At 42.6% G+C, this 17,880-nt stretch overlaps 1 protein-coding gene across 1 annotated transcript; it reads left to right on the top strand.

Annotated features, from left to right (window-relative positions):
• The first annotated feature begins 4,851 nt into the window (after nt 1–4,851).
• On the top strand, nt 4,852–12,906 carry cfap53 (cilia and flagella associated protein 53). The gene is made up of 8 exons (XM_088910719.1): nt 4,852–4,923; nt 6,018–6,247; nt 6,850–7,023; nt 8,811–9,114; nt 10,402–10,620; nt 11,216–11,432; nt 11,911–12,013; nt 12,601–12,906. The coding sequence occupies exons 1-8, from the start codon at nt 4,852–4,854 to the stop codon at nt 12,839–12,841; spliced, it is 1,560 nt and encodes a 519-aa protein (XP_088766845.1). The 3' UTR covers nt 12,842–12,906.
• The last annotated feature ends 4,974 nt before the right edge of the window (nt 12,907–17,880 follow it).

Here is a 17,880-nt window from a genome sequence, read left to right as displayed (position 1 = left end):
TCTGGGGTTTCTTAATTCAACTGATTGCTATCTCATTCTTAACTCATTTATAAGTGTTTCCAACACGTACTGAAATAGTGAAGAATTATCCTTTTAGTAATTGAATGTGCTTAGTAAATTTAGAACAGAAAGTATGTAATCGAATGTGTAGACCTTTTTGTGTTTAAAACTAATCATGCCTTGCAAAAAGGATTTTTTTCACAAAGCTGGGCATAGCTTTGGTTCATAATTAGATCTGTCAAAGATTTATGGCACATGTTGGACTCAACATTTGAAAGCACATGGATACTGTATTAGTACAACAGAATGTCATTAATTCTGATTGAAAATAATATAAAGCAAACATTCATTGTGTTGTATACCATATCAAAGCCATTAAGAGAAAGAGAAACTTTCCCAGTTTTTCTTTCTCTTTATGGCTTTAAAATGTGGGGAACTTCTTAGAACATCGACATAATACTGTTCACAGACAGAAACTCCAGGGAGTCCAGAAATCAAATTTCAAACATTTTCAGCCAAAGCAGCATACTGAAAGCTTTCCCTCCAGTCAGGGTCTGCCCTGGCTAATCTCAAATATCTTTGTATAATGCGATTGCTGCCCAAGCACTAAAAATTCTTCTCAGTTCATCCATCCATCAACTTTCTAACGGCTTTATCCAATCCAGGGTCACGTGGGGAAATTTCTAGCAAGCAACAGGCACTGGGTACACCCTGGAAGGGATGCCAATTCTTCTCAATTCAATTAATATAAAAACAGCTTGTCATACTGTACTCTCAGGAAGTCAACAATTGGGTCAAAGGCTGTTTTCTGCATGATAAGCATCTCTGCAGTCTGCACAAAACCAGACTGAGCCTTAATTTCTTTACCAAGGAAGAAAAACGACAGGTCTCACTGCAAATACAGAGGTCTCAACACCAGGAGACTGGTCCCTGGTGAAATTTTTGAGGATGAATAAAAATATGAATAGCTGATCGACACTGATAGTACCTTTTATCCCAAAAGATTCAAAGGTTAGGATTGAGCCAGGACACCATGGTTAGTACATGCGTACTCTCACAAAAAGTGTCCTGGGATCTTTAATGACCAAGTAGTGAGGACCTCAGTTTAATGTCTCATCTAAGATGTGTTGTTTAGAGGTCTCCCAACCAAATACTGACCAGGACCATCCTTGTCTAGCTACACTAAGCCATGAAGATATTGACATACTGTAGTCTGTGGCTGGCAACAGTTTCCTGGCGCTACTGGAAACCAAAGTATTTTCTCCACAACTGTTGGAGTTCCTGATTCGAAAAGTAAATGATAATCCTCTTATTTATCAGGAACTACATTCCATGCACAGGCCTGTGATGTGTGTGACAGTGCTGCATCAACTATTCCACTTTTTTTCTATTTTAAAACACTTCAGCCTTGTGATGCATGGTCAGGCGGCAGATGAAAAAGAAGATACGTAACAACAGTGAAGAGTAATGTATGGAATGCCACAAAATAACAAAGAAAACTTGCTGAAGATGAGGTTGGGCAATCTCAAGTGATGTATCCAGTGTGTTGTTTCATCAAAGAGGAGCAGTGTCCCAGTCACATGGGGGTCTCTGCCTCAAGTAGATCACACGGGGGAAAAGCCATCTGAAGTACAGACAGAGCGAAGAGAGTTCTTGGCATTAAGATTCTTGAAGTTGGTCTTTTCAATGAGTTGCATCAGTGTCAGTGGGGTCGTCATTTTCTGCGAAATTACAGAAACTGCTCAAACACAATGGCATCTGCAATGAAAAGAGTTGGTTTCCAGTCCCTGGTGAAAACTTGAGGCATTTTTTTCTTTCCGTTCAGCTCCTTTTTTGTTTCACTTTTTAATTGCAACAAAGAATCTATACAATACACACAAGAGTACTTGTGACATCACCAGGGCTACATAATACAGTTGCATTTTACAAAGAAGATTAATGTGAGGTAAATAAAGATAAGGTCCACACAGTGTGATACAGTATGCAGTAGTTGAAATGTCAAATTTCAACTGCTCAAATGTGGGCCCTTCCCAGACCATTTCATTTTTTGCATATAACAACAAGTATATCTATACAGAGCAAGTATAATGATTAAGTCAATGACAAATTATATTTTTGTACTATTTTTCAAATAGGTTTAAAAAGTAACATAACATCTATTTCTCCAAAAGAAATGTCAGTATTAGAATCATTTATATAATTTGGCAGAGCCATCCAGAATGTTTTAACAACAGGACATAACCAAAACAAATGTTGTAAAGTTTCTGGACTGCCTTTGAAAAAGACACCGTTATCATCTATATTGATTTTAAATGTATAGTTCAGGAGGTTTGACAGCGCCTGTTTTTAACCCTTCATGATAGCGTTTCTCTGATCAGGGAGTACATGATGAGTAGCTTTCAAAAGAGGAACAGCAAGACACTGGCCAATGTTTTCATAGTCTGGAAAATCAAAGAAGTACATTTTCATAGTGATGACCATTGCCACTTTTTCTAACACAACCCTGCTGTTGATCTGCAGTGACAGTTTCACAGGGAAAAGTGAATCCCATCATGTTTTCATCCTCTTTATGTTAAACAGTTTTCTTTCTTTGTTGAGAAACCAAGTTTCCCTTTGAAATGCTAATTATAGGAGGATGTGAAAATCAAATGACATGAAGCACTAATGAGTAATGAAGATAGCTGATGATGTACATCAAAAGGTTCTGCTTATTATAATAATAATAACAACAATAATGGATTTGTACTTAAAATATGTTGCACAATTTTTAACAAAGAATACAAAAAACAATATCCTGCCGACTGTGATCTGTCTGCTAGAATTATTATAATTATCATCCTGTCATCATGACATTAATGACAACAATCCTAATCATATTCAATGACAGAAATTATAATGTGGGTTTCATAAATTCTGGAAACTCAGATAATTCTATGCACTTCAGCTTTTTCAAGCAATATTATAGCTTGCATTGTCTTTTTTAAGGAGCATTTTTCTACAACAGGAGTGTCCGCTCCTGGTCCTGGAGGGCATGTGTGTCTGCATTTTTTAAAGCTTTAAAGCACCAATGTCTGAATAGCTGGGAGAAAGTCTTAAATTGGTCCAGTTAAGCTAACAGCCATATGACTTATCTCATTTAAAGCCGAGTTGGAATGAAAACACTCCTACACATCAGCCACCTAGAACAAGGATTGAATAATCCTTTTCTGCACTGACACTTTCATTTTTTTAAAGACTTACTGAACATAAGTTCATCTACACATGAGTTCTAATTACATTTAACAGGATTTGAAGAGTACTCAAATGTTCAAATAAAAGAACATTCACTATCTTGTTTTACGCATTACGTATCTTTCACTTGAGTGTCAAACATATCCTCAGTGACATGGACAAAGGCAATGCATTAATAACTGAATGTCATCGGTGACTCTTGAAGCAATGCCAGACTTGTTTACAGCTGCCTAGTTGTATTTTTTTTTCAGCCACAAACTGCCCTGAAACTTGTAAAAAGGTAGTACAAATGGTCCTTATTTAATTTATTTTTTACAAGGGGGAGGAGGGAAGTTCACACATCTGGCTTTAACTGATTAAGGGTTAAGACTTGACTATGCAAGTTTCCTGAGCTGTCTGATGTGCTTTTTTTTTACTTTTAATGTTAAAGCTAAGGCTGGGTCTGGTCAGTACTAGGTTGGAGACCTCTAAACAAAACCCATAGGTGGTTAGTGGACCAGTTAGTTAGTGGTGCTCTCATACCTGGCCTACAAATTCCAGTCTAATGACCAACTCTCACATCACACAATATTTACACATCATGGATTATGCTAGAGTTCTCTGTCTAATCTCTAGGAGTTCTTTAACCTGTCAATCTAGTACTTTTACAGGTAAAAGATCTTCCCTCAACATTGTAACGAATACGCCCCTGCGCATAAGAGGGATCTTGGTCGCCTGGGCTGATGAAAGTTTTCTTTAGTTCAGCCGGCAAGACCGCTGTTGAGTGACGCCTGAGACCCGGGTTCGCGCCTATGCGGTGAGGGATGAACTGGGGCGGGGAGCTGCGAAGGCACAAGCCCGAGAACCGGCATCGGTTGTAATGATACCGGTCACGAATAAAGAAAACGCTGCAACACGATGAAACAGCAGCGAAATTCTTTCTAATCCCCGCGGGGTAGCACATGACTAACTCATGAATTTGCAGTTCACTGATCTTGAGACACTGTTATGCATTCACGACAGTGGTATTTTCAATCACGAGTTGATTCCGTTTCCAAGTATCCGTCATTTAACTATAAATGCGTGAGAATCTCAGTGTTAAGATCCTCGTTATATCTTTGACTTGAAAATGGGAGTCCACCAGGAAACTACTGAAATTTGTCATTATTATTAAATTACAGATAAGGAAAAATATGTAGTTAGACACGAGAAGCCAGCGCGAAAAAGCCCCAATTAGTATTAGCTTCGTGAAATTTATTATTTATTCTTAACTCAATGAGTTGAAGGTGATTTCATTACGAATTTGGAATTATAACTAATCAACAGAAATATAACAGAAGTGTTGAATTTCGCTTTTTAGAACGCGTCAAGTTTTAAATGATGTTATTACTAATAACTATTCTGATATATACTGTTGTATCGATATCTGTATCACATACAGTCGGCGCCCCTAAGGCAGAGAGCTTTGCATTGCTATAGCAACCACTTGTCATTTCCTGTACTTGTGGGTCGGTTGCTATGGGACCCTCTCATTACTTCCGTACACAAGTTTTATTGTGATTCCATCGAGATGTAAATGTTATAGCTGCGTTCAGAGAGTGAAATAGAGGCATAAACCTCAGAGATAAAACAGAGATAATAATGCAAGTAAGTCAGAGAAGCAAGCCGCGATGCAGGGAATTCACTGGACCCACTCCGCATTCAGTCGCCGTGGTAAGTGATGTCTGGAGTTAAACTCGGAGGAGAGGGTTTTGGTTTTTCTTCATAATTAAATAAACTAAAACCTCGAAATTTCTGTTATGTCCTATAAAACTGATAATGGTGTAATGACCATTATCGTCGTCGTCTCATCATCATGAAAAAGTAACTCAATGCTGTGAACAGATCAGCCTGAATTATAGTTGTGAGTCTACGATATCCCATAATCGTGTATTAAGCAAAACTCTAGGAAGTAAACAAGAACGTTACCGGGTGCATATATTTGACAACAAAGCAATGGTAATTAGTAGTCTTTGTTTTTGCTTATTGATCTTCTTCTGCTTCTATAACTTGAACACTGACTGCTTTTCCTACAGAGCTTCTCTTAGATTTGAGGTCACTTATGGGCTCTTCTGAAGTTTTTCTTATTTTCTGAAGTGTTTTTTATCACTAATCCATCCTCAGTCCAGTGGAGGGATGGTTTGAAGGTGGGTGGAATCCCTGGGGCTCCCTATTCAAGCTTTGATAGAGAATGGAATTAGCCAGCAGCCATATGACCCTGCAACTCACAACTGACAGCCTACTGAAGCTAAGTGGGTGTGAGCCTGGTCAGTACCTGGATGGGAGACCTCCTGGGAAAAACTAAGGTTGCTGCTGGAAGAGGTGTTAGTGGGGCCAGCAGGGGGTGCTCACCCTGCGGTCCATGTGATGGGGACACTATACTGTAAACAGGCGCCGTCCTTTGGATGAGATGTAAAATTGAGGTCCTGACTCTCTGTAGTCATTAAAAATCCCAGGGTGTTTCTCAAAAAGAGTAGGGGTGTATCCCTGGCATCCTGGCCAAATTTCCCATTGTCCCTTACCAATCATGGCCTCCTTATAATCCCCATCTATGAATTGGCTTCATTACTCTGCTGTCAAATCATCCAGGTGGGGCTGCACATTGGTGGTGATGGAGGGGAGTCCCCATTACCTGTAAAGTGCTTTGAGTGGAGTGTCCAGAAAAGTGGACACATATAAGTGTAAGCAATTATTATAATAGATGGGTTGGTGGATGGATTGAATATTTGGGGCTTTGTTCGAGTTGCAATCTATGTCGTGTCCTGCAGAGAGCCAAGCTCCCCTCGGCGCGGCCGCCTGACTTCCTGATTCTGGAAAGGCGGCGGCAGGAGGCGGCGAGGGGCGAAGTCCTGGCCTTCATGCAGCACCAGAGCCGCCATGACCTGCAGACCCAGTGGGAGAGGGCCACGGACCGCCGCATCGCCCTGGGCACCGTCCAGAGACGAGTGCAGGAAGCCATGGAGCAGTACAAGCTGGGCATTGAGGACAGGAGGGAAAGGTTGGACCTGTTCAGGTTTTGCTTTGCCACTAACATGAGAAGAATTGATAAGACTGAAGAATGAAATGGAAAAGTGACCCAAGTCAGAGAACTGTAATAAAGGATGTATAATCCATTTTTCCCAGGTCTGACAGCAGCTAAAAGCTTCTTGCCGAGACACCGAAGCTATCTTATATACTGTATCAGCCATGGGTAGTCAGTCCAGGTCATCAACGGGACACCATCACTTTGTAATGACTTGAAACACTCAGGTGTTTTGATCAGTAGATCAGCAATGGCCAGCTGTGTTTTTTGAGAGTTACAGGGTGTTAGCAACTTAATTTCCAAACGATCTTCATATGCTGAAGTAGTCAATAATGAAATTGTTCCATGTGTTGAGAAAGTGATGATTACAAATCCTCTGGGCTGTGGCTCTTCAGGGACCTGGGTTGGCCCATCCCTGCTAGATTCTAAGTAGAGTACAGGACCAGAGATACTGTATCTATGGCAGCAACCCTGTGGTGGTCATGTGGGGGTGACGTGGTGATTTTTTGGGTACCCCTAAAGTAAAGAAGACGATGGAGCCATGTATACATTTTAAAGAAACATTGTTGCATGACCAGGCTGCGTGACCTGCTGGAGACCGAGGAGAGAAATTACCTCAGAGAACTGGAGTCCAGGGAGGAGACCCTGTTGGAGCGCCAGGCAAAGATGCGCGAGAGGGCCAAGTTCCTGCGAGAGAAGAGAGAGAGCGAGAGACAAAAGCTGGTGGCTGAGAAACTGGATCAGAGGTTCCAGTAAGTCCACGCTGGGGTAGCCTGGATTAACCTCGGGTGTGCACCAAAACCGATTATGTCATTCCCTTCCGTCTTTCTTATTTAGTTATTGTTGTTTAGTTGTGCCACTGACCACAGTGTCAAGAGTGATTGTGACCCATATTAGTCCAATAATGTTAATGTTTTAGCATGGTAATCTGAACACCTTTCAATATAATGTGCTGCAGAAAATGCTCTGGGTGCATATTAATGTGATTTTGAAATGGGTATTGCAGGGGTAACAGAAAGATTATATACAGCATTTGTGTCTGTTGCAGTGCTTCTTTTTTTTTTAAAGACGTCATTTTATGAATGCCTTGTTTTTATACCCAGCACTTCGGTAGGTCAGAATCCAGGATTCTGAATGATTTACTATGCATTTGAACAAACAGAATGTGGCGAATGGTTATAATTTACAATTGTCTCTTTCTATTTAGGTACTATCGTAAATCCAAACCTGCTAAGAAGTACTTCAGTACACAGATTTCTAACTGAGAAGTCTGTTCTCAGTTAGGAATGTGAGGGGGGGGTTCAGTGTGACCGGCAGTGAGCACAGTTTGGAGAAGCTAAATCTTAACTGTAAAAATACTTTGCTGTTTTTGAATGGGAAGAAATGAATTAATCTATTGTTTTACTGCTTACACTGGCATGGGATTAGGAAGACAATAATGAATAACATGGTGGATAACAGAATCTGAATATTTTGTTACCCAGAGACTCTCCCTTTGGCTGACTGCTAAAGCTGATTATTGCACACCAAGCATAGAAAAGCTAACTGAAGCAAAATGGGGGCTTAAGGATTAATGCTGCATAATGCAGAGGCCTCTATTAAAGAACACATCATCTTAAATCAGGCGTCGCAGTCCCTTTTGCACTTTAGCAATGAGTGATATAAAACAGTCTTAGTCAGCACACTCAGAACTTGAAATTTAATTATAAGAACTCAGAACTGCAGTTTTCTCTTTGCAAGAAGCTGGGCTCTTCTAAAACCATGCAGAGCCGTCATAACTGTACTCTTATTGTATACATAAGTGTGCATTTATTTTGGTGGGAATTAGTTTGATGCCTGAGATGTGTGTAATCCAGAGTGATGGAATCAGCATGGTGTGTACTGGAATGAACACTAGGGGTCTGGGGTTCAGCCGGAGACCCTGCCTCTGTGTGTGTGTCCTGGGGGCAGACGAGGGGGTGATTGGCCTGAGACCCTGCCCCTGTGTGTGTGTCCTGGGGGCAGACGAGGGGGTGATTGGCCTGAGACCCTGCCCCTGTGTGTGTGTCCTGGGGGCAGACGAGGGGGTGATTGGCCTGAGACCCTGCCCCCTGTGTGTGTGTCCTGGGGGCAGACAAGGGGGTGATTGGCCTGAGACCCTGCCCCCTGTGTGTGTGTCCTGGGGGCAGACGAGGGGGTGATTGGTCTGAGACCCTGCCCCTGTGTGTGTGTCCTGGGGGCAGACGAGGGGGTGATTGGCCTGAGACCCTGCCCCTGTGTGTGTGTCCTGGGGGCAGACGAGGGGGTGATTGGTCTGAGACCCTGCCCCTGTGTGTGTGTCCTGGGGGCAGACGAGGGGGTGATTGGCCTGAGACCCTGCCCCTGTGTGTGTGTCCTGGGGGCAGACGAGGGGGTGATTGGCCTGAGACCCTGCCCCTGTGTGTGTGTCCTGGGGGCAGACGAGGGGGTGATTGGCCTGAGACCCTGCCCCTGTGTGTGTGTCCTGGGGGCAGACGAGGGGGTGATTGGCCTGAGACCCTGCCCCTGTGTGTGTGTCCAGGGAGCAGTGCGAGGAGCTGCGGGCAGTGATGACCCGCCGCAGGCAAGATGAGGTCTGCTCCGAGAGGACGGCCCAGCTGTCCCTGAAGGAGAGGATGCGTCGGCAGCAGCAGGAAGAGGAGGAGCTGTTTGTCCAGCTGTGGGAGAAGGACCGACAGGCCAAAGAGGAGAGGGAAGGCCAGGAAGCCCAACGGCAAAGGGAGAGGAGCCGCGAGCTGGCAGACTTCCTGGATGTACAGAAAGCTGATGCTGAGGCACAGAGACTGCAGGCCAAGCTGCTGAAGGAGGAGGAGGCACAGCTGCTGGTACCTGAGCTCACTAATCTTTGTGACATTCATGTCTCCCAGTTAAGGGTTCTTGTGTAGGTTTCTAAAGGGCAGTGTAGAGCAGGGGTCAGGGTTCTGAACTCGATACTAGAAGGATGCAGGTTCAATTCCCAGATGAGACACTTTTGTTGTCCCCTTCATCTGAATGGGACAACAAAATACCAAGCTATGTAAATGACTACGTCTTCCATTCGTCTGTGTTTGCTTGTGACTTAAGGCAAAAGCAGGAAACTCTTGTAAAGTTTAGTTACAAGGAAACTCTTGTAAAGTTTAGTTTGAAATAGGACGTCTAGTTCAGCCTTTCTCTATAATTACTCTGAACTAAAAGTGCCTTGTATTCAGTCAATAAATCAGACATTTATTTCTTTAGCTGCTTAAAATCTTTGTGAACACATGGCACCGTGATTGTGATTTATGTGTGCTGATATGGAAGGACGTTTTTAGTGTTCCTTGGGGTTGGACTTCATATCAAAACTACAGCTACTTCATTGCTTTTGACTTAATTTATTCAAACCTGATGATATTCATACAGCTTTAATTAATTTGTCGTGAAGATGTCAGAAGAGAGAAAATCTCACAAGGATTTTGTACTTTTTTCCTTTGATGTAAAAATTGCCGGATCATTCAAACATTCCAAATTCAGCTAATTTCCCAAACTATTTCTTAAGTTTTAATACATCTGTTTTTTGCAAGGTGTGCATAATTAAATTCTCATAATTACCTTTAGGAAATACAGAGCAAAATTGTGCACTCCAGGAAAAAGCCATGCAGATCTTTGTATCAGAATCCTCACGGTTCTCCTGGGTTATTGTTCTTTGCTGTTGAAAATGAGCATAAGATCAGAGGTTTCAAACAAATGGCAAGAATAAAGGTTACAAACAGGAGGTGGCCGTTCAGTGCATCTAACATGTTTGTAGTTAGTGATTAAGTAAGAGATCCAAGGATCTCATCCAGCTGTTTCTTGAAAAAAGGCAGGGTATCGGCTTCGACAGTGTGGCACGGTAGCTTGTTCCACACTCCCATCTTTTTTCAAAGCCCCCTTCATCACCTCCCTTTGGGGAATGAAGGGGGGTTTAACTCTTAGTTCTGCTCTCTGCTTGGTGTTTCACCGTTCATTGCTCGCTGGTTTGACTTGTAAGAGAACCTTGAGTGTTGACACAATGCAGATGTGAAGCGCTCCCTGAGGTGCAACAGGCCAGCACTAGGAGAACTGGGAAGTGTTGTGTCCCGGCTCCGGCTAACTGTGGGCTCTCTCCCGCGGGGCAGAAGGAGCAGCGGGAGATGCGGAGGCTGGAGGAGGAGCGCGAGAAGCGCCAGCGGCTGCAGAGCCAGCAGCAGACGCGCCGCCTGCTGGACCAGTCCCTGCGCCTCAAGATGAAGCGGCTGGCCCGCGAGCGGCAGGAGGAGCTGGCGCTGGACATGAAGATCATGGAGCAGCTGCTGCACGAGGAGCGGGACGAGACCGCGGAGAGGCAGCACAGGAAGGTGAGCCCGCAGCCCCTCCTGTCTCCACTCTCTTCTCCTCCCTCTGCCACACAGACCTCCAGGATGGTCACCTTTGTGGTGGTTTTGATCACTACTTTCTAATGAGCTGAAGAAAATGTGGACTGATCTCAGTGTCCTCTGATCTGTAAAAGCAGATGGATTCTGTCAGTGCAGCAGATCGATTCTAAATAAAGTGCTCTCTGTGTTCCTGCTCCTGCAGGGCAAATAATACTAATATGTGAAATAGTTGTAATTAATAACAACATTTCTGTTCAAAGTTTTACCTCTTGCAAAAACATTTTCCTTTATTCCATGATGAGACCTGAACAAGCTCCTAAGGAGTACCTGATAAATAAAGATACTTTGTAAGGGAATTATGCATAAATGAATTCCTGTTGCAAGGAATGAAAGAGATTCAGAACTTTCCTCTCTTCTTTCGAGTTCATAGCATTATTATAATGTTCCTGTTGAAATCATTTAGCAGGCCACTGAGAGACTGCTTCACTTAAGGAATTGGTCTCCAGATCTATCACTGTTGCTCAGGGCTGGCTCATGTGTTTGTGTTGTACCCATGGTGAAATGCTGTTGTGCACAGCTGGAGCTTCGCGAGGAGCAGCGGAGGTACCGGGAGTACCTGGCCCAGCAGCTGGAGGAGCAGAGGAGGCAGGAGGTGGAGATGGACCAGCTGCTGGAGGCTGAACTCAACCGCTCCTGGGCCAAGAAGGCTGAGCAGTGGAGACTGGAGAAGGAGGCCAGGGACCGGCTCATGAGAGAAGTCATGGACACCCGGCGCCTCCAGATCCAAGCGAAGTGTAAGGGCATCCTTGAGCCTCTTTCAGACCCCAGATGAGTGACTCTTAAACCTGGTCCCAATGATCAGATATTTACTCACAGGGCTGCTGCGTTGATTTTGTTTCTTAATGTCTTGATTAAATCAGTTAGTAATATAATTGATCTTAATTGGCATTGTTCCATAGTCAACCGTGTAATGTTTCATGGTGTGAAAATTTGCTTACAGACTATATATTTTAACAGAAACTATTTTGCAGATGAGTTTCTCATATTACTGATTGTGCAGCAGGAGGATGCAATGTCCCTCTCAACATGAGTTTTATGAGTTTGTTTTAGTTTTCTTACCATTTTTGATCTTTCTTACCATTACTTTATATGTATTTCAGATGCTAAAATTGGTGCTCAGTCATGGGGCTGTTAAAGCAAATAGAAACGGGTTAATTTTCCTTATTGGTTTTAATGTTGAGAACATTATTTTTCTGGAATGTTGTCCATCAGTGGATGAGAACAGCCAGAAACAGGCCCAGCTTGCAAAAGAGCGAGAGGAGCTGGCCAGAGCCATTGAGGAGCAGAAAGCTTTGGAAGAGGCAAAGAAGATAAGGTGTGTAAGGACAAGGAGATTAGCCTCCTTTTTGCTGTTGAAAATAAAAAAAAAATCAAAATTTCTGAATCATTCTACACCCCCTATTCAAGCAAAACATAAAATGCCCTAATTAAGACAGGAAGATGTATCATATCCAACGAAGATGTACAAGAAAAATAGTTGAACTCACAGATTGTGTGTTCTGTCTGTTTTCAAAGTGATCCAAATCTAAATTCTTATTGTTTGCCACCACTAGGCCTCTGACGTAGCATTGCAGCTTGCTTTCTTTCCAGCTGAACTCACTGTTGGCGAATCCCAGGATTCCCTGTTATAATTCTTGAACCCCTGCTCAGGAGCCCACCCTCTATCATCATCCTTTGGATTCTCTTATACCATAGCTGTCACATCCCCTGTAATGTGTTATAGGAGTGTCTGGCCCGATTGCTGCCTTAATGCAGATTGGTGCATGTCATTGTGTAAACGCTCTGGAAGTAAAGTGGTGCCACTCTAGTTTGTGCTTAACACATGTGGAGTGATAGCACAGAATTCAGCTTCTCCTTCTACCTTCATTTTTTTAAATGTTGTTCTTCCACCTTTCTTTGAAGCCGAAAGAAGGCTAACCAGGAGTACCAGGGGGCGCTGCTGGCTCAGATGACTTACCAGCAGCGCCTGCGAGAGGCTGAGAGAGCCGAGGAGTGGCAGGAGTTTCAAGACGGGCTGCTCTCCGAGGAGGAGTACCAGAAGAAGCTTCAGCAAGTTCTCTCCCGGCCCTGTTCCGACCAGGCGCAGGTCCACCCTTTCAGAAGAGCCCGTCTTTCCAGCCCCAAGGACTGGCTTTCAGCCTGACATTGCACAAGCACAGAAACATATCACATGCTGTAGCTCTAACAGAATAAAATCTAATGTAATAAAGAAGATGAGTATTTGCCTTGATTGGTTTCTTCAGCAGCTATCATGGATGATGGGTACTGGAAACATCTGGCTTTGACAATAATGAGTTACACAGCCACGCCTCAGGGCTCTTGGCTGTCTTATACTTTACCTTGCCTCCCAGGGTGATCTTATAGGATCAGACAAAGCATATAGCCTCTTTAAGGTTTTTAAAATGTTATATTTTTGCTGCATTTGCATGTCCATAAAATTTCTTTCGGTTTAGGTGTCAGTGGTTTTAATTCTAGCCGTAGCATCCAAAGGGCATTTTTGAGATCGTAGAACTCGAGAGTACATCATCTTCGAGCAAAACAATGTAGTAACTACAATCTGCCACTAGATGGCAGGGCATTCATGCTATATTGCAGATTTGTACTGTACAGTATGTATAGGGTAGGTCTCTGAAAAAATTGACATGCTGATAAATGTTTTGCCTCATTTCAAAACAAAAAAAATAGATGTTGAATAGAATCAGAAGTGCCTCGCCTTTGACCTGTCAAACACAGCCCGTCCAGCTTTCACTGAACTATTGAGTCTCGAAGTTTGAATGTATACATTATCAATCAGTTTGTATGACAACTTTTCTCCCCCTTAATAGAGCCCATTTAAAAATCTTAGCCCAATATAGAGCCCAGTGTTTACATGGAAAACTTTTTTTCCATGTAAGAAAAGGGGCAAGAGGCCCCTTTGGAGACATGGAGAAGCTGAGGTGAAACTACTGTAAACCTGCAGCAGGTGTGTGCAAGCTGACACTCTGAAAGGTCTCTTCTTTACAAGCAACCCAGCTCAAACTATTCCAGTAAGAAAGCCCTGGGTCAGAAGGGATGTTGTAAAGAGCCTGACGACAGCTCTTGTTCATTAGAACAGCTAGGATGTGTTTTATCACACAACCCAGTGGGGCTTGTGAGGAAAATGTTCACTGTCAGGCAGCTTTGCAAACTCATGTTAAAAGTCAAACTTGTGATATGCTTGCTATGAGACAAGCATGTTGTCTGTTGCTCCACCTGTGGCTCTGCCCTGGTAAAGGGACCTCTGATCTAGGAATGCGGCCAATAAAAGCTTCTGTGAAGAAATTACACGTGACAAAGGTGAACATGCGCGTGTGTCTGTTGAGTCAGCACTGAAGCGCATTGTGCAATAACTAACCCTGCCTGCCTGCGGTGATGTAAGGGCCAGTGACCTCTTTCCTCTTGACTCAGTGGGCCAGTTTCACACTGAACCAGTCCCTTGTTTGGAACCGTGTGGTGTCTTGATCACAGAGTGCAGAGAAATCAAAAGAAAATAAAAGGTAAAAGTAAAGAAACAAAAAAGATATTGACATGGAAGTATCATCTGATTTTAAAAAGTATATTAAAAACCGTGTAAGCTAAAAAAAAGACAAGACTTCAAGCTATATTGTATAAGGACAGAGTTAAGGAACTGAACCTAAGGACAGAGTGTTCAGGCATTGAATAAGAAGGAAACGAATCTTTCTGAAATACTTTTGCAACATTCTTAAAGTCCTGAAGTTGTTATCAATTTCATCTTCTAATTTGCTGATGATCGTGGGAGAAACTCATTTAATGATATTGCGCCTGCAGTGTCAGGTGTGCATCAAGAATTCAAGGGGGGTGTGCTCTCAAGTTGAAGTATTCCTGTGAACTACTATCCTGTGAGCACATTTGTGTCATAACTGGTTACACGGAAAGTGCCAATTCTCCAGTGGTGGTGACAGGAAATGTCAGTTTTTTTTTTCTTTGGAGATAAAAAGATATGAAGATTACCAAATGCAGCAATAAAGATGTTAACAGATTTCCATGCATTTATCCATTAACCCATTACCCAGTAAAGACATACCAGTGTGTTACTGGTTAACAGTGCATAGCACGAAACAAACCAAATCCCAAATTCTTTCCCTGATGCATTCTATGTGCTGTATCACTGGCATTACAGTGGAGAATGTGGGTAGTCCAATGTCTAAACCTGCATGGGACAATGGGACAGTCATTGGGCACCCTATTCTTACAGTGCAGGGGGGTCTGTAGTCAGGACATCAGCGTAAATATATTTTCCCTGAAGGACAGCACCTCCTCACAAACAACAGAGATCTACCTCAGTTCATGAGGCTACAGAGTAGTGGCATCAAATGTTTTCACTACTATATCCAAAATTGACAGTGAAGCTGGGAGGAGAATGGAGTCTAATATGCATTAATTTCCAGTGTGAAGAAGCTGAAGTCACTGTTTCAGACTCCCTGAAGTTAAGGAAGGTAAGGTTACTTTTGCAACCATGGCAATCTCAGCATTTCTCTGGGAATTTCCAATTACATATTTCAAGGTTTCTGCTTCCAGCCTATCATTAAACATGCATGTTGCAACCTTCTTGAAGCTTTTAATGATCAACAGTCTGTGTTACAAATTTCCAAGGCTTTGGATCAAAACAACCTTAATTCCTGGGGCTTTGCTTTCACACACTCATTCTTGATTTGAAATCAGGAGCCTTTGGAGTCTTTATTTTAATGACAGGTATGTGACTGTACTCTCTGAAGGTGGCATCTCTATCCACCAGCAATGTGTTAGCATTCTCTCTGTTTCTCCTTAAACCCATGGCAACACAATACCACACCAAAATAATGACCAAAATGAACAGCACTTTAATTTTCATTGTGGAGAGAGTGAGATGGTAGATAATTGAATTATTTGCAGGTCTGAAGCAAAATTACCTGCTGCTAATTGGCAGCAATATTCCTGCTTGGCAGAGGCTGAATCAATGTTCTGTGGTCAGCTGTATCCTAATAAGCAATTTGAGTCTGTTTCCTTACCAGCAGTATTACTTCACTGGAGGAGCTTGTGAGGAATTGTGGAAACAGTGTTTCACGGTCACTAACACTCAGTGAAGTGAGTAGACGGTGTCTAGTTACAGACGGCCTTGGGAGACAAGCCCACTTACTGCACGTACATCAGACACCCCACATCTGAGGGAGAGATTTTTTCATTTTTCTTTATCATGTGTCAGTTTTCCTCCTCTTCCCTCCTCTGCCACACCTAAATCTAAATAATGCTTCTTGCATAACAAGGAGCTGGAGGACAGGGAGAAAATTAAGTGCAGAAAAATGCAAGGGAGGGTGCAGGTGAGAGGATGCCTATAACTTCAGTTCACTTGACAGAGCAGACCTAAAGGGAAAGTTAGCGATTGTGATGCCATCGGGCTCGTGGAATGTACAGGAAAAGGAGTACCTGTCAAGAGACCCAGTAGCAACGATCCCATTGTATTCAAGATATGGTATAAGTTTAGTAAAGAAATGAATTTACTTTCATTTAGTTAACAAATGAATGAATTTTAAAGATTCATCCAGCTATTTATTGTTCCTGTTCTCTGACACAAATGGATTCCCTTGTGGTTTCCAGCTGTGAGCCAGTGTCTTTGTTCCCTGGGTTGACCCTATTTATACCCCTTAGGTGTTGACTTGAATCAAATCTGCTCTCAATTTCCCTTCTTCCAGGTTTAAGAGCTTTAGTTCCTTGAACCTGACCATATATGAAAATCCTTTTAGAGCAGTAATGATACTTGTTGCTGTTCTTTGAACTCTTTCTAAATCTAGATAGTTTTTTTTTCATGATATGGAGCAGATTACAATCTCTTAAATGAGGTTTTACTATTGCTCTGTAAAACCTGCATACAGAAACCTGTGGTTTAGTGGACGTGTATGAGTGTTTTGCAACATCATTGCTGAACCCAACTTTCTTTTAAAAATAGAATCCAAGTTGCAAAGATAGATATCTCATCTGGATTACTAGTGGTTGTCCACAGGATGGCGGCTGTTTTAATGGTGTCCCAGTGAGTCTTGCTCTGTTGATTAAATGAAAATACCTCACTCAGCTCTCACTCTGCTCTCTAGGAAAGCAGTGGAGATCTGTGCACCTTCTGGAGTCCCACAAGACGTTCAGTACATCCTTTTGTTCCATTTACCATGTCGGAGAGATTTTGGTCTGGGCAGTCCTCTCAGGTTTGTGAGTAAGTGAGCACTGTACTTGTTGATACAAGTGCAGCAAGTGTGGACTGAACTTTCAAATTTGCACACCAAGTAAAATACCATGTCTTTGAGGACCACTGAACTATGATATTTTTGTGGAAATGGTTGTTTTAATGCATTATTACCTGCAGATAAATTGAGCAGTAAGCCTCAGTGGTAAGTGCTCTGTGTGCCTTCTCTTCTTGTTCGGGGAACACAAGAAGACACAAGCACTGGGAAGGGTTCAGAGCACAGCGAGTTGTGCTACGAGTCTTGAAGTCCTCCCTGGGTCCAAAGCTCAAGAGACATGTTTAGTCAGGATAAAAAAGCTTTCAACCCAGTCGGGAGGAAAGCAATAAGTAGCCGTTATCATTAAAAATTCTTATGTAAAACAGATGCTTATTTATGAAGAAGAAATTCATTATGTATCCCTTTGATGTTGAGGTGTGGATTTGCCCCGGAATACCAAAGGCCAGGGATGATCATGATCATTTCCAGTGTGGGATTTGCACGGTAGGCTTGCATTAGACATGAAGGGGTGTTCATTTTTTTGGTTTTATGTTGGGGAATTTTGTCTTTCGTGCATCCCAGTTCAAATACCTTAAAAAGAAAAGGTAAAAACAGAGGAATACTTGGCATTATTCTTTAGCTCCTGTTTCTTCTCAGGAACAAGCTCCTACTATGTGAACAGCTCTGTTTTTATATCTACCCTGCAGAGCAGCACTGCCCTGGGAGCTTGGAATTTCATGCTTAGCGTCAGATACTGAATACATGGCATTCTAACTCTATGCAGACAGAAGAAACAAAGACTAAGAGGGCGTGCAATGTAATGGACAGTGATTGACTGCACTTTTTTGTAAATATGAATTTAAAACATATTAGAAATATATGGTACTGTATATGACAACATATATTGCTAAATAGAAAACAGTTACAGTGCAATGTACGCCAGCCCATCGCAGTC

The sequence above is a fragment of the Atractosteus spatula genome, chromosome 3 (assembly GCF_055471065.1).
Source record: "Atractosteus spatula isolate fAtrSpa1 chromosome 3, fAtrSpa1.hap1, whole genome shotgun sequence".
NCBI classification, from domain to species: domain Eukaryota; kingdom Metazoa; phylum Chordata; class Actinopteri; order Semionotiformes; family Lepisosteidae; genus Atractosteus; species Atractosteus spatula.
Note: the sequence above shows the minus strand (reverse complement) of the source record. Positions and strands in the feature narration are given on the sequence as shown.